The sequence below is a fragment of the Vicia villosa genome, linkage group LG4, assembly GCF_029867415.1.
Source record: "Vicia villosa cultivar HV-30 ecotype Madison, WI linkage group LG4, Vvil1.0, whole genome shotgun sequence".
Classification (NCBI taxonomy): Eukaryota; Viridiplantae; Streptophyta; class Magnoliopsida; order Fabales; family Fabaceae; genus Vicia; species Vicia villosa.
The window spans coordinates 123,601,578-123,617,203 of record NC_081183.1 but is presented as its reverse complement, the minus strand read 5'-3'; the positions used below and the strand labels follow the sequence as shown (position 1 = coordinate 123,617,203).

Sequence of the window (15,626 nt, the reverse complement as noted above, 5' to 3'; positions counted from 1 at the left end):
TGTACTGGCAGGTGAGATTTATTATTATTCTGCATACAGCAGTAAAAACCAGGTTAAAAATAGACAGATATATACAACCTGTATTATGAGCCAACAGTCTTTGTTCATGCAGCAGGCCATCAGATAATAGCTTCCATGATTCGTTCCAGACATGACCAGGTCTATTAACAGCGGCAGACAAAAGCATGACTACAAAAAGCTTGCGGAGAAAATGACCCGAACCCCACTCACTCGCTTCCTTTATTGCGCCAATGTATTCTCGATCGTCTTCGAGGAAGCCCATTGCAAAGCAGGCATCCCTAAAAGTATCGAACTGAATGTCACCAACTTTGCGAATTTCTTCGTACGATGATGGTCCTTTCACCACTGTCAACATCATTCGCAAATAAAACAGTTCTCCAGTGGTGGGTGGAACCCATATTAAACGGCCAATTGTGAAACCCTTCTTGCGAGGTTTCCATGTTCTGGTCCTCTTTTCATAAACAAATTTAGAGACAAATTGTCCATAGGTCAACTCCCGTGCGTCTTCGTATTTCATGTTAGCAGCCAACCAAGCAGTGAACATTGATTCCGTCACACTTGCTTTTTCCAAGACGTTTTCCATTCTAGCGTGATCCGGGTAGTAGATTGCTTTTTCACCTACTAAATGATAAAACATACGTTCCACTGCGGGTTTCCTACCATGAATGTTGTAAGAGTAAATTCTCCAACATGCTTCACTCGGGGAGACATACCTACAATCCAGATATTGTTTAATCTCATCAACAGGCTGTGTGTCACATCCCGATGTGGAATTTGAAGATGAAATTGTTGCTGTGATTCGATCAAATCCTTTGTGTATGTACTTAAAAAGATATTTGATAGATGTAATTTGATTACACCACTCCATGTTAATATGTGCACGATACTTCAGAAGAAATCTGGTATTGTAAGGCACAACATGACGATTGTCCAAAGCGACACCATTCTTGTTAATAACATGGGAATTAGATCTTCTCCTGTATAGGGGATACCCATCTGAGTCAACAATGGTTTGGTCTTGGTATTTTTTTGGGAAGTATTTAGAGCATTTTCTATTCTTCATGCACTGAGACTTCATGCGTGCTGGACCACAAGGTCCGTGCATCATGTGTGCCGAAACCAAGTTGTACAACACCGGATGAACATCTGGGTCAGGAGTCTCGGCACAGATGATTTTATCGATGTCGGAGGGTGTTGGATATTTGCTCTAGGGGTGCAAAAAAACTAAAATGTGAGCATGCGGCAACCCTCGTTTCTGAAATTCAATAGTGTATATAACTGTGACATAATTCAGAAGGTAACAGCTGTTAGATGTAATCATTAAACATTGTGAATATTTACGGCTGTAGATTTAGGCAGAAGTACTTACATGCTATAACCTTACCGAGTACATGGCGCTTTGTTATATCAGTCATTAGCTCGTCAAATTTGAGTTTGAAAACTTTGGTAATTAAATCCGGTCTATCATGAGGCTTCAACGAAGTGCCGGTGAGTGCACGTATTATTTCCGGCCATGCAGGATTGCAAGTAAATGTAACGAATAAATCTGGGAATCCTAATTTGCTTGAAATGGCCATACCATCGAAATAAAGTTGATCCATGTATCTTTTGCTGCCAACAAAAGTTGATGGTAAAACGACACGTTTTCCCCTCTTAGCTGATGTATTTGATTGTGTACCGCGATTTTTATCCTGCAACTGGTTATATTTGCCAACTCGTAATTTGGACTGATTAGCCCTCAGCCAACTGAGTCTTTCGGACTCCATCATTGCAAATCCATCCACTAAAAACTGCTGAAATAGCCTTCTCGAATGAAGTAATGTCTTTGCCTCTGAATGACGTTCCTATAATCGGAATGACAGCCAATCTTTGATGGACTGACGATTTTTTCTGGTAACCTCTTGTTCATGCTCATATCTGTGGAGAATATTCTTCCTGTATCCATCCTCTGTAACACCCTTCTAAACCCCACGGAAATTTATAAAATAATTTTCAGAGTAAAACATGAAAACAAGGGTGCCACAATTCAATTTAAAACAAATCATCATAAATTCATTGTCATGCTTTCACTAAGGAACAATCTGTCATAATACATAAACATCTCATGTTTACACAGCGGAAAATCATCATACGGATAAGCATAACATCATCTATGCAATATCCCACATAATTTAATACAATAACAACACGATAGAGTATCATCATAAACTCTAAACTAGCGTTTCCCCCAGTGTTACAATATTAGAGCATGACACCTGACGCTACACTAAACACTGACTTATGAGCTAATCCTCACCAAGTCGGAAGCAGCTATCCTCAATCTGAAAATGTCAACAGTAAGGGTGAGTCTCATCACAGTTAACAAATGTTATTGCATCTTAAATAACAACACATCATAGTTATATCATTCACCCAATTTCATCATATTCAGATTATCAGGAACACCTATCGTTTACACAAACATCAACAGAACACATCTTTCAAACAGACAATCATACTCAACATTAATTCAACAAAACACACAACCAACACATCATCAATATTTATAACACTGGAATACATCCAATCATGTTATAAATGTATGCATATGTATGAACTGACACTATGCATGTGGTACCAACCTCATCAAATGGGAATAACCCATGACCGATCCAACATCATCAAGATACGGCCCTGCCAGCACAGATTCCACACAATGGGAATCATGCCCTTCACTGATCCAACACACCCTTATGGATACAGTATCATCAATGAACATGAATGAATGCAACATATACAACATACTATACCATCGTCAAGTCTAATGAGTAACATCATCAAATACCCATTTCCTCATCATCAACATCATCATCATCAAAGTATGTCTATATACATTAGCATCATTCAAATATAATCAATCATCATCATTAAAGAACATACAAGTGTCCACATCAATCATCATCATCAAAAATAAGGACACACATGTATTCACATCATTTCAAAGCAAATCAGTCATCATCATACGACTCTAAACAAATCATCACATCATAATGTTTTTCAAAACAACATCTCATATTATCACATTTCTTCATATATGTCAACAATACATCATCCAATTAAACAAATCGTCACATGATTAATATTTCAACATATCATGTATTTAACACATCTCATCACATATATGTACAATACATCATACACCAAGAAATAAAATCATATTTAAAAATAATTGGATTCACACCTCATTTCATCATTTAAAACATAGGCTATCTCATAAGATTCATCGTGCTCGAAACGGCACTAAAAACAGACCTATGGTTCGAAAGTTACACATCATTTAACTTTCCCAAGAAAACAACTAACGCTACAGCACGCGGCGCAACCAAAGTTCGCGGCGCGACCTGAACCACAAAAACATGTTCGCGGCGCCAACCTATGCACGCGGCGCGGAACGAGAAAAAAGTTACGCCTTCGCGGCGCCAACACGGGGACGCGGCGCGAACTGGCGATTTCGCAGACTATCGGGTCTGCGTCAGATCCTGCGATCTGACTCAATCTGAGTCCAAAACTGTCTCTAAACGTCATATATAGGCAGTTAATCATCAATTGCATCGTTATTCATCATCACACATCAAAACAACACATAATCAACCAATAATCCATGCAATTTTCATCAATTCATAACCTCCCTAAACCTAACATATGATCCAATTGACTCAACAACATCCCTAATCAATATTATTATCTAAAAACACGATAATAGATGATAACCAGAGAGTCCCCCCTTACCTTAGCCAAGAGTTCTTGATCTTTGGTCCTCTTCCTCTTTGGTTCCTCTTTACGTTCCTCATCTTCAGACTTCTTTCTTTCACGTTCTTTCTTGGTTCCCAAATCCAATGTTTATGAAATAATAAAATTAGAAAAAGGTTTTACAGAATCACCCCCCCTTCTTCCACTATTTCCACATATGGCCCAAAAGCCAAAACCTCATTTATTTATTATTTCCACAATTTCTTTAATAATTCTAATTATTAATTCAATAATAAAATTAAATTAATATTAAAATTATACGGGCGTTACAACCCTCCCCCACTAAAAGAGTTTTCGTCCTCGAAAACATACCTCAAGTAACCAGCTCGTATAAGAGTCCTTCACCCGACTCTCCAGCTCCCAATTAACAGTACCATCAGTCAATCCTCAAAATCCATCCAACATAACCAACAGGAAACATGTTTCATACATTCCAATCCCAGTTCTTATGTCACATTTGACCATCCAAGGTGTACCACTCATAATATCTCCAAAAGGTTAACTACAATAGAACATTGAGGTACAACCTATACCATACGCTCAACAACTGAGTAATACAATTACACAATCCATAGTATGATCACACTTGATCAACAATGCAGTAATGAATTCCATCTACCAACATACCAACCTTAGACACACTCTTCCATCTGAGCGATAAAATAATACTTACATTTTTCACCAGCTGCTTCCTTCAAGGAACTCAACTGTAATATTCATATATCATCGGATTTCAACTTTCTGACTCCTCTTAAGTCACACCAGCAATTATCCAACACGTTACATTCCGCTTTTCCGCATTACTCTGATTACTCATCACAATCATCTATACCAAATAGATTTTCTGAGTTTTACCCGATTCCGACTCTCTTTACTCATTCGTTTCAAGAATCATTCTTCATCATTCATGGTACTAATCTACCATTTAGCAATCCTTACTCGCATCCAACGAACCAATTCCTGATTTACTTCCTCTATTAAACATTCCAACCATCGGAATGAGTGTACACAAGTAGTTATAATCACACTCATCGGCCTGGATATACCATTGCTTACATAATAGCTCAAACTGAATCTCACTCTTCTTTAAGAATTAAATCAACTTCGTCCTTCATAGAGTATAATTCCTCATTATATCTGGAATCCACAATATCACCTTAACAACGAAACAAAATTATTATAACATCATATAGTATCAACTCGTCATCTTAACTTTGCCAAATGCATACCCGTTAACTACGTACAACCATAATAACATGTTCGTCATCTCGAAAATTATTCAAAAGAGTTATAATTTTTCGACACGACATCCTTACATCCACTGGATTCTAAATCCAACATATAGATCAACACATATGTTCTATGTAGGCTTCTGACATATTAATTCCTTTACTGCCCGTGAGTAGTACTCATAACACTACTCCACATCACACTTTCGCTGCGCGACTCTGATTACCCGTCTTAAGTCATCATCCACCATGTCGCACTCTTTCATATTCACTTCTTCATAAGTTCACACAACATAGTGAGTGATTATTCTCACGGCTTAGTATTCATCACATCTTAAACCATTAAGGTAACAAAACAAGCTTATCTCTTCTATATGATTCCATCTACTACCAACAAGAGATTTAGGGTGATCAAGTCCTAAATTTGTCAATATTAGTTGAAAATCATATTTAAGCATAAACCGTCGTTACTACATAATAGTGTCCCTTTCCGAGTTTGCACCCAAACTCACTAACATCGTCATAGTCCAATAATTCACTACGGTGTCCTGCTAGAATATCCTTCTGAAGCTCAAAACATCAGTTACACAAATTCAATCACTCAACCTCATTACATCGTTTTCGTCGATTCTGAATTCACCGCCTTTACTTTGGTAATTCAAAGTCAACCTATCGATCAACTCAACGTCAGCTTTCTGACCTTCTCTAATCTCGTCAAGAATACCACTAGTCATCTTCTAGCATACTCAATTTAACACTATTAGGAGTGCCTTCACATACTAACTCAAGTCTCTAAATTATCCAATTAAATCCAACTCATTCATCATTAGCACCGACATTTTAAGGACTTCTTACGCAACACAATAACACAACATTTTCCTCATTAGGATGGTAATCCAAACAAAAATCCTAATCCAAAAATATATTCTAATCATCTCTACTGCCTCATATTAAGCCCTTTCTGATCAAAGAGGTACTTCAACTCTTATGATCACTAAACACTTCGAATTTTGAACCATACAATTAACCTGCAAGACCAAGATAACATTCATAACTCGTGGTTTTAATCCAAATTCTATTACATCCTTCACGTCCAAATATCATCCCACTCGGAATCTCAACAAAGTCTTCCTCACGTCAACAAATGTTAGAAATTCCCTACAATTCTTCTTTTATACTTATCGTTATTTTGCCATCACAAATACGATTCCAAGGGTTCTAAAGTTTATCCCATCTTTACTACTAATGCACTCTTCACTAAAATTCATCGGCCCTCAAACCATCCTTATTACCGAACATCTCATCAACAACATGTTACACTCAATTTTGTTTCCAACAATCACGGTAGTAAGCATTCTTATTCAACAAGTTTCACGCTTCCATAACCGACTTCAGAACCTTTCCTCATAGGGTCACTCTACGGTATTTATAACTCTCCCATAAATTACAACACAATCCCTCCTCTTCGTAGGTTCAAACGGCACATCAATCCGACACTCGGAACTCAAGATATGAATTTTCCAATCATTGCCCGAAAAATGCAACACTGACATCATGCAGTGACACTCTATACGATATATCCAAAACTTCTCAATTGGTAAATTCAATTCTTAAAATTACTCCTCAACAAACCTGTTAATTGTTCCTTCGATCCCTTCAACACTGACACTGACATCCCATGCAGTACCCATAAACAAGTCTAGTTATAAGAACAAGAGTAACCGTAACTTCGGCTCTTACCAACGTCATTCCTGTCACAATTAATTATCTTACAGCTGTTGCAACCATTTTTATAACAAAGTTCATCTCATTAGCTTTCTGACGCTTCAAACGGAACTCCATTCGGGTGTCCAGAACTCCAGTTATGAATTTTCGAAGTTCTGCAGCTATTCAGCAATTTTCCTGCGTTTTGCTTACGAAAATCTCTCTCCAAAACTCATTCTCTTCAACTCTATCACATTCCAAACAACCCCTTATCGTATCTCTTCACTTCCAAACATCCTTATAACTTAAGCAACACATCCTATCGCCGAAGTGCGATCTCTGAAACATCACGACAACAATCCTCCCTGCAAACTCGTAACTGAACCTCTTCCGAGACGCAAGGCTACTCAACTGACAACTTCGCAACACACCAGCATAGCTGACACATCGCAACTTTCTAATTTCCTTCTCTTACAATAACTGTCAATTACCTCTAATCATCTTCCTTCAAGATGTTCCAACTCAATTCCCAGTGAAGTCTTAATTCCAAGTCACTTTCAACTCGGGGACAACAAACTCCGACAACGCTCGCACTGTTGCCAACAACAGCCTACTGAATCAATCTTCTTACAACTGAAACATAACCGAGAAGCGAAGCTTCTCCCCCACTTGTTTCAATCCAACACCTGCAACAAACAACCAAGTACCGACAGTGATTCACTCACATGTCGCGTACCAAGGAATAAAATGCCGACAATATACAACTGTCGCGCAACTCAACTGACTCAACCATTGGCCGGACGGACCGACCTGCTCTGATACCACTATTGTAACACCCTTCTAAACCCCACGGAAATTTATAAAATAATTTTCAGAGTAAAACATGAAAACAAGGGTGCCACAATTCAATTTAAAACAAATCATCATAAATTCATTGTCATGCTTTCACTAAGGAACAATCTGTCATAATACATAAACATCTCATGTTTACACAGCGGAAAATCATCATACGGATAAGCATAACATCATCTATGCAATATCCCACATAATTTAATACAATAACAACACGATAGAGTATCATCATAAACTCTAAACTAGCGTTTCCCCCAGTGTTACAATATCAGAGCATGACACCTGACGCTACACTAAACACTGACTTATGAGCTAATCCTCACCAAGTCGGAAGCAGCTATCCTCAATCTGAAAATGTCAACAGTAAGGGTGAGTCTCATCACAGTTAACAAATGTTATTGCATCTTAAATAACAACACATCATAGTTATATCATTCACCCAATTTCATCATATTCAGATTATCAGGAACACCTATCGTTTACACAAACATCAACAGAACACATCTTTCAAACAGACAATCATACTCAACATTAATTCAACAAAACACACAACCAACACATCATCAATATTTATAACACTGGAATACATCCAATCATGTTATAAATGTATGCATATGTATGAACTGACACTATGCATGTGGTACCAACCTCATCAAATGGGAATAACCCATGACCGATCCAACATCATCAAGATACGGCCCTGCCAGCACAGATTCCACACAATGGGAATCATGCCCTTCACTGATCCAACACACCCTTATGGATACAGTATCATCAATGAACATGAATGAATGCAACATATACAACATACTATACCATCGTCAAGTCTAATGAGTAACATCATCAAATACCCATTTCCTCATCATCAACATCATCATCATCAAAGTATGTCTATATACATTAGCATCATTCAAATATAATCAATCATCATCATTAAAGAACATACAAGTGTCCACATCAATCATCATCATCAAAAATAAGGACACACATGTATTCACATCATTTCAAAGCAAATCAGTCATCATCATACGACTCTAAACAAATCATCACATCATAATGTTTTTCAAAACAACATCTCATATTATCACATTTCTTCATATATGTCAACAATACATCATCCAATTAAACAAATCGTCACATGATTAATATTTCAACATATCATGTATTTAACACATCTCATCACATATATGTACAATACATCATACACCAAGAAATAAAATCATATTTAAAAATAATTGGATTCACACCTCATTTCATCATTTAAAACATAGGCTATCTCATAAGATTCATCGTGCTCGAAACGGCACTAAAAACAGACCTATGGTTCGAAAGTTACACATCATTTAACTTTCCCAAGAAAACAACTAACGCTACAGCACGCGGCGCAACCAAAGTTCGCGGCGCGACCTGAACCACAAAAACATGTTCGCGGCGCCAACCTATGCACGCGGCGCGGAACGAGAAAAAAGTTACGCCTTCGCGGCGCCAACACGGGGACGCGGCGCGAACTGGCGATTTCGCAGACTATCGGGTCTGCGTCAGATCCTGCGATCTGACTCAATCTGAGTCCAAAACTGTCTCTAAACGTCATATATAGGCAGTTAATCATCAATTGCATCGTTATTCATCATCACACATCAAAACAACACATAATCAACCAATAATCCATGCAATTTTCATCAATTCATAACCTCCCTAAACCTAACATATGATCCAATTGACTCAACAACATCCCTAATCAATATTATTATCTAAAAACACGATAATAGATGATAACCAGAGAGTCCCCCCTTACCTTAGCCAAGAGTTCTTGATCTTTGGTCCTCTTCCTCTTTGGTTCCTCTTTACGTTCCTCATCTTCAGACTTCTTTCTTTCACGTTCTTTCTTGGTTCCCAAATCCAATGTTTATGAAATAATAAAATTAGAAAAAGGTTTTACAGAATCACCCCCCTTCTTCCACTATTTCCACATATGGCCCAAAAGCCAAAACCTCATTTATTTATTATTTCCACAATTTCTTTAATAATTCTAATTATTAATTCAATAATAAAATTAAATTAATATTAAAATTATACGGGCGTTACATCCTCCCCATACACAAAAATGAGAGGGTATTGGTAAGCCAAATAAGCGGGATGAAACTCATCAATTTTTTGCAAATGTCCATCGCGAGCGTGAATGATAATGTCTCTTGGTGTGTTAGGATCGATATCGCCAACAATAAGAGAAGCAACCTCCGACACAGTTGGTGTGTTGTAGACACGTCCATCTTCGGGTCTATCACTGATTAGGCGTAGTTTCAAGTCCAAGAAAGCGTTGGCTTTCAACAGATCTCTCGCCATTCGAAAAGCCTTTGCATGTGGATTGCATATGTCTAACATAACTTTCAGATTCGAGACAATATCCCTCTTCATAACAGTGTTGTCGCTGAATGAGGAATTTTAAAAAGGTCAGTTAGTGCGGTGATACAGTACAAATTGAAGGAATTATCATATATGCATAAGTAAAATTACCCGAAACATTTAAGCCGGTTATCTACTTCGTTGTCGGTGTCATAAATATATAGTTGCGCATATTGCAGTCTTCCATCTTCCGGGATTAATGTACCTATTCGATGACAGGTCTGACCATGCAGTCTTAAGGTCGGCGGGCCTCCTCCATCCGCAACAGTATTGTCAAATTTCATTCCAGCCGAAGTGAATGAAAACATGGCATTGTAAGTTCTAATGTTGCTTTGGTAGTTTTTACTGTCTGCACGGGTTCCATTATGTAGAAGATGTTGCAGCAGTTGCGGAGGATCGTTCAACAGCGGAAGAACAACTTTCCCACCTCTGCAGCACCGTGTGAATTTTGGAACAGTGGTATGCCTTGTTTTTCCTATGCGTTCTTGGTACCACATATATGCGTGACATGAAGGACATTCCCAAGCTCGATCTCCTATGTCAGAGTATTCTGCATTGTCAAACATGGTTAGGATCAAATGCGTTAGCAGTAAAAATATTTGAAAGAACATAAACATGGGTTGGAAGGCAGACAAACCTTCGAGATGAGAATAGACTAAAGGTTCGTTATCAACGTCTTCATCATCATCAGAACCACTACAGATGTTCAAATCAACTTCAGAATTAGAATTTGCATCATCTGAATAATGAGCTGATGCGGTAAAATTTGAGTTCGCGGCATGACACTGAGTAGGTGCTTTAGAGGTAGATGCCTTGTCGGTGTTGCAATAAGGTGGAACAGTTTGGTTGAATCTGGCAAGTAAGTTATTTCTAGAATTCCGATGTAACCTGGTTTTTTTATGAGACATAGGTTGAGGTGCATGTCTCTGGGACGGGGATCTGTTCATGATGTTAGATAGATTACCAGCAAGTGGATAACGCAAACCGGATGTCGGTGTTTGAGTACTGGTTATAGTAGAATCTCCGGCCATGCAAATATTTTCCTTGTTTGCATTATAAGGTGTATTCCTCTTGTTAGACAATGTTATCCTCCTCTTCTTTCTAGACACTGCGGCATTCACAGAATTTTCCAAGAATTGATAGTTAGAGGATGCAGGGGTTCCATGTGAATGATTGTGTGCCGAAGATAAGTTTGGAATAACCTCATCAACAGAATGGAAGTCTGGAATCGTACTTACACTCGGACATACCGGGATGATAGGACGTTGAGTGTCTACACCCTCCCGTGACCGTCTCCTTGCCGATAATATAAGTCTTCTCCTTCGTCTGGCAACATAATAAGCATCAACGGTGTTTGTTGCAGAATCGGAGTCCATGGTTGACAGGAGTCGGTTTAGCAGACAGTTGCGGAAAATCCACAGGAACTACTGTTCAAAATGAGTACAATGTCAATGTGGTGTGAGGTTTTGTAGAAGGTTGCATCAAATGATAGGTGTTGGAAGACTATATCATGTAAACAGCTCATGTGAAATGGTGTGAATATGCAGTCCCAAAAATAGAGGGTAAGTTTGAAAATTTAAGTTTTCCCGCTACATGAAATATGTATGGGAAAAAAGAATAGTTTGGAAATTTGAAACTTAAATTTGTAAATATAAAAATAGGTACTTGTAGAAATAAACTTGTACACTCAATGTCTTAGTGGTAAGTGAACAACAAGTCATAATACAGCTACGGGGCTATTATTTTATTGGGAAATGGGAGAAGTGTAAAGTATGCTGTTTCTTTTGCATTTTTGATGATTGAGTTTTGCTTCTGCCTCTTCCATTGTGCAGTCAGGCTAATGTAGGTACCTAGGTAGGTTGATCATCATATAAATAAGAAGGCAAGAATGTGTGGCATATGTCTGTGGTTTGGAAAAAAGAAATTGTTCGAAAAATGCAAATTGTAACTGTTTGTTTACCATAATAAAAGTTTATGAATATGTAGTATATTATTCATATTGGTTTATTATAGTTTATAATAAACAAATAGATAGCACCATGGTTGGATAGAAAAAAAAAACAAATGAAAAGCACATTTGGACGTTAGAAATTTTATGAAAAATAGGAAAACATAGTGTTATTAGTTTGTTTGAGTAAGCATGGGGTGTGTGGCAGCCACACTTTTGCATGCAGGCTCTTAATATCCAAGCATGTGGACAAAACAATTTGGAAAAACATGGTGATAGGCTCTCCAGCACCTGGGCAGTTGTTTTTCATGTGTGTTTTGAAAACTTGCTGATACAACATGTTCTATAAACCCAAAAGAAATAAGTAATAACATGTAAGCTATTTAAATATAGAGTGAAAGATTACTTAATATATGCTCATTAGGCTTGTCTTGTTGCAGTGGTGAACAATGATTATAAAGAACATAGCAAAATATGGATCCAAAATATTACAAAGCAAAATGTCAAAGACAGCAAAAGATGAAAAGTCTTGAAATATTCCTCAAATATTCTTCTCCAACTTGATGATTTTTTTAAGTTTTGTTGATGACAGCTCTCCATCACACATCCCAGCCACGGTAGTTGATTCGTTGGAGCCATCACCAATATGCCTTTTTGCAGTAGGTGTGACCGGATCAGGATTATGCCTGGATGTAATTTCCACATCCTGTAAGAACAAAATCGCAAGTGTTATTTTCATTTACTTTGCTGTTGAAATGCCAAACACATATTCAGTCATTGGAAGGATACCGTAAGAATTTCACACTCTTCTGCAGCATCAGTTTTTGCTTCGTCGACGCTCTCTTTAATCTACATAACAGGTATCCAATATTTTTGGTGAGATATGCAAACAAAAACGGCGTAATAAAATTATCACGAAGGCATGATAATACCTGCTCCGTTAGAGGTGTTACGGAGGGCTGAGAAGTGGACACCTTCTGTCAAAAGCATATTAAAGATCAGCCAGATTGTGGGGATTGTAAATCAAAGACATAAACGGCGTAATAAAATTATCACGAAGGCATGATAATACCTGCTCCGTTAGAGGTGTTACGGAGGGCTGAGAAGTGGACACCTTCTGTCAAAAGCATATTAAAGATCAGTACAGATTGCGGGGATTGTAAATCAAAGAACGCGTGCGATAAGTTGGTTACTTAATACCTGTGTATGTTCCCACGGAGCCTTTAATTGTTGGACAAAGGGTTTATCTTTAATGAGCATAACAACGGAGCATGAGTCCCAGCTTGGCTGCCACTTAACTCTAAAAGCCAGCTCCAAGTCAAGCATCTTATCAAGAGCTAATGGGAACTCCAGAGGATCAGTGATTCCAGCCTTTGAAACAAAATAGTAACATTGGTAAAACAAATGTTGAATAAAAAGCAACCATGAATATAGTGATATAAGTAATTAACCTGTATCATTGTATCCCGCATTTGAGCAGCAGAAATTTCCAAGAGATCCGTACATTCCCAGTCCCAAAATATGAATTTGCAAGGTACGCCCTTATGCACAGCCTCTATTTCAATTTTATACCTGGAATATGGATTAAAACAAACATTAACAAAGAGTGATTAATGATAAGGAGTGAACATTTAAAAAATTAACTTCACCTCCATATTTCAGCCTCCGTTTTATGATTGTTATCGCATATGAAAGGAGGTTCATCACCACGTGCAGCTTTAGGACATGAATGGCATGCTCGGTAACACCAGCCGAAGGAAGAGGCAATCAGTTTTTTGGTTTCAACAACGGTAGCGCAGAAAGAGACCTGCATTGAAGAAAATCGGAAATTGCCTTAGAATATTATGTGGCAGTGTATTTGGAAATCAGTTAATATCCATGAAGATCCCTTCGCACCTGTTTCAGTTTCTTTATTTCAATGAGAGGCAGAGCCAAAGCACCAGACAACAATCTCTGCATAGGAGTTTGTCTCGAATTGTCAGAATTCGTGGAGCGGGAGACGTTTTGTGAATTTAGGCTAAGCTGGCTAGAGACCGCGCTCATAGTCTCCTTAGGTATACTGCAACATAAACTCGGGAGTCACGCATGTAAGGAATCATAAACTATTATTTAGGAGAGATATCAAAGTATTTAGGATACCTTTCAAGGAAATGCTTCACTGCTGGCAAATCTGCGTTGATATGTAATTGCGTAACATGGAAGGTGTTTGTAACCGAAAGAGGATATTGTCCTGCATTTAAAAAAGAAGACTATAAACTTACATTGAAATTAAAGTTTGCATAAAAGAGTATTAAAAGTCCAACCTTCTTCTTTAATTTTTGCATATCGAAGCATTATAACAATTGGAACGGACGTATTAACCCGTTCTTCATCAACCTTGAAGAATTGAGCAGCATAAGTCTCCCAAAGGGTGCAATTAATTGTATTGTTCCTGGGCATGGTAAATGATGGTAGTTAGTAAACTGCATATACATAAATAGACACTCGGATAGACTTTGAAGGTGGAAAGACATACGTTGCATCCCTTAGGACCAAATTAACCTGTAATTTCTTACTTCCGCGATGTCTCTGGGCATACCCGATACTTTCACCAATACCAAAAATGTCTGGGAGTCATATATATCAACAATAAAATGTTATTACCGATAAGCATATAAACAAAACACATCAGAGAAACATTATTTATGGTATATATTACCGAGAAGCATGTAAACCAAAATCATCAGAGAAACATCATTAACATACATATTATATTCCAGATAAACATATAAACAAAAGAGATAAGAGGAACATTATTGGTAATATATATTATATTACCAATAAGCATATCCTTCCGAGTTTTCCCGGTTATAATATCAACAAAACTCGTAAACATGTGTTGCTTTGGCTGTATCTCATGTTTGTTGACATCAGATACAGTTGTTCCTCCAGTAAACTTCACCATAAACCCGTGGCCAGAAGGTTTAAACACCAAGTTATTACGCTCAACTTTGAAGTTCGACACTGTATAGGTCTGGTCCAATGCAAATCTGTCATTGTATGCCGCCATATACGTCGTTGGTACAACAACATGGATATCACACCCCTGGGAAAGGTATCATATGAGTCAATACAGTATTATACATATATCAAACACTAAACCCTAACATCTATTTTCTGCAGCAACGTCAAACAAACAATGCAAAACTTTTATTGACTCAAAAGATCTTAAAAAATGCAACGTTTAAACCTTACATTTTTGTCGACAAAAATCATTTCAAAGTGTTCTTTGTTGTTGGAAATAACACTCCATTTATGCTCCACACGAACCGCCACCTTCCACAAATCCTTTGTGTCATTGATGTCGGCAATATTTTCGAACGGTCTGGCCATGGTAGAGAGAGGGAGCGAGACTTTTCGGTGGAGAGAAAATGAAAACGAAGGTTCAACACAGATTTAGGGTGGATGGAGGAAGATAGAAGTTTGTGGGAGGGATACTGAAGAGGGAGGGGGAAGATGAAGTAGAGTAGGTGTGACAAGTAGTGATATGATGGAAAAGCATGGTATTTGAAAGTTTGTCTTCTCGAGGGAAATAGAAACAGTGTCACACGTGAAGCTTGAAATCTGCAAGGAAGAAAAAGGTGGAGACAGAAAGTGGGCAATTGGAAGGTAGTCGTTTAGAGCATCCAAGTGTCAGTCCA

At 37.9% G+C, this 15,626-nt stretch overlaps 1 protein-coding gene and 1 pseudogene across 1 annotated transcript; both read right to left on the bottom strand.

Moving 5' to 3' along the window:
- Positions 1–11,374, bottom strand: part of LOC131597796 (uncharacterized) — a 43,803-nt pseudogene extending 32,429 nt beyond the window's left edge.
- A 1,113-nt stretch (positions 11,375–12,487) lies between these two features.
- On the bottom strand, positions 12,488–15,318 carry LOC131597795 (uncharacterized). The gene is made up of 13 exons (XM_058870463.1): positions 15,181–15,318; positions 14,764–15,031; positions 14,462–14,552; positions 14,250–14,377; positions 14,086–14,176; positions 13,843–14,005; positions 13,596–13,753; positions 13,398–13,518; positions 13,147–13,317; positions 13,019–13,063; positions 12,879–12,923; positions 12,736–12,795; positions 12,488–12,652 (listed from the first exon to the last, which is right to left on the bottom strand). Exons 1-13 carry the CDS (start codon positions 15,316–15,318, stop codon positions 12,488–12,490), a joined length of 1,644 nt encoding a protein of 547 aa, XP_058726446.1.
- Between the last annotated feature and the right edge of the window lie 308 nt (positions 15,319–15,626).

Coding starts and splice junctions, on each gene's coding strand:
- LOC131597795 (XM_058870463.1), bottom strand. CDS start 15,318: ATGGCCAGACCGTTCGAAAATATTGCCGACATCAATGACACAAAGGAT. Junction 15,032..15,180: donor TGATTTTTGTCGACAAAAAT/GTAAGGTTTAAA, acceptor TACCTTTCCCAG/GGGTGTGATATCCATGTTGT. Junction 14,177..14,249: donor TGCAAAAATTAAAGAAGAAG/GTTGGACTTTTA, acceptor TTTTAAATGCAG/GACAATATCCTCTTTCGGTT.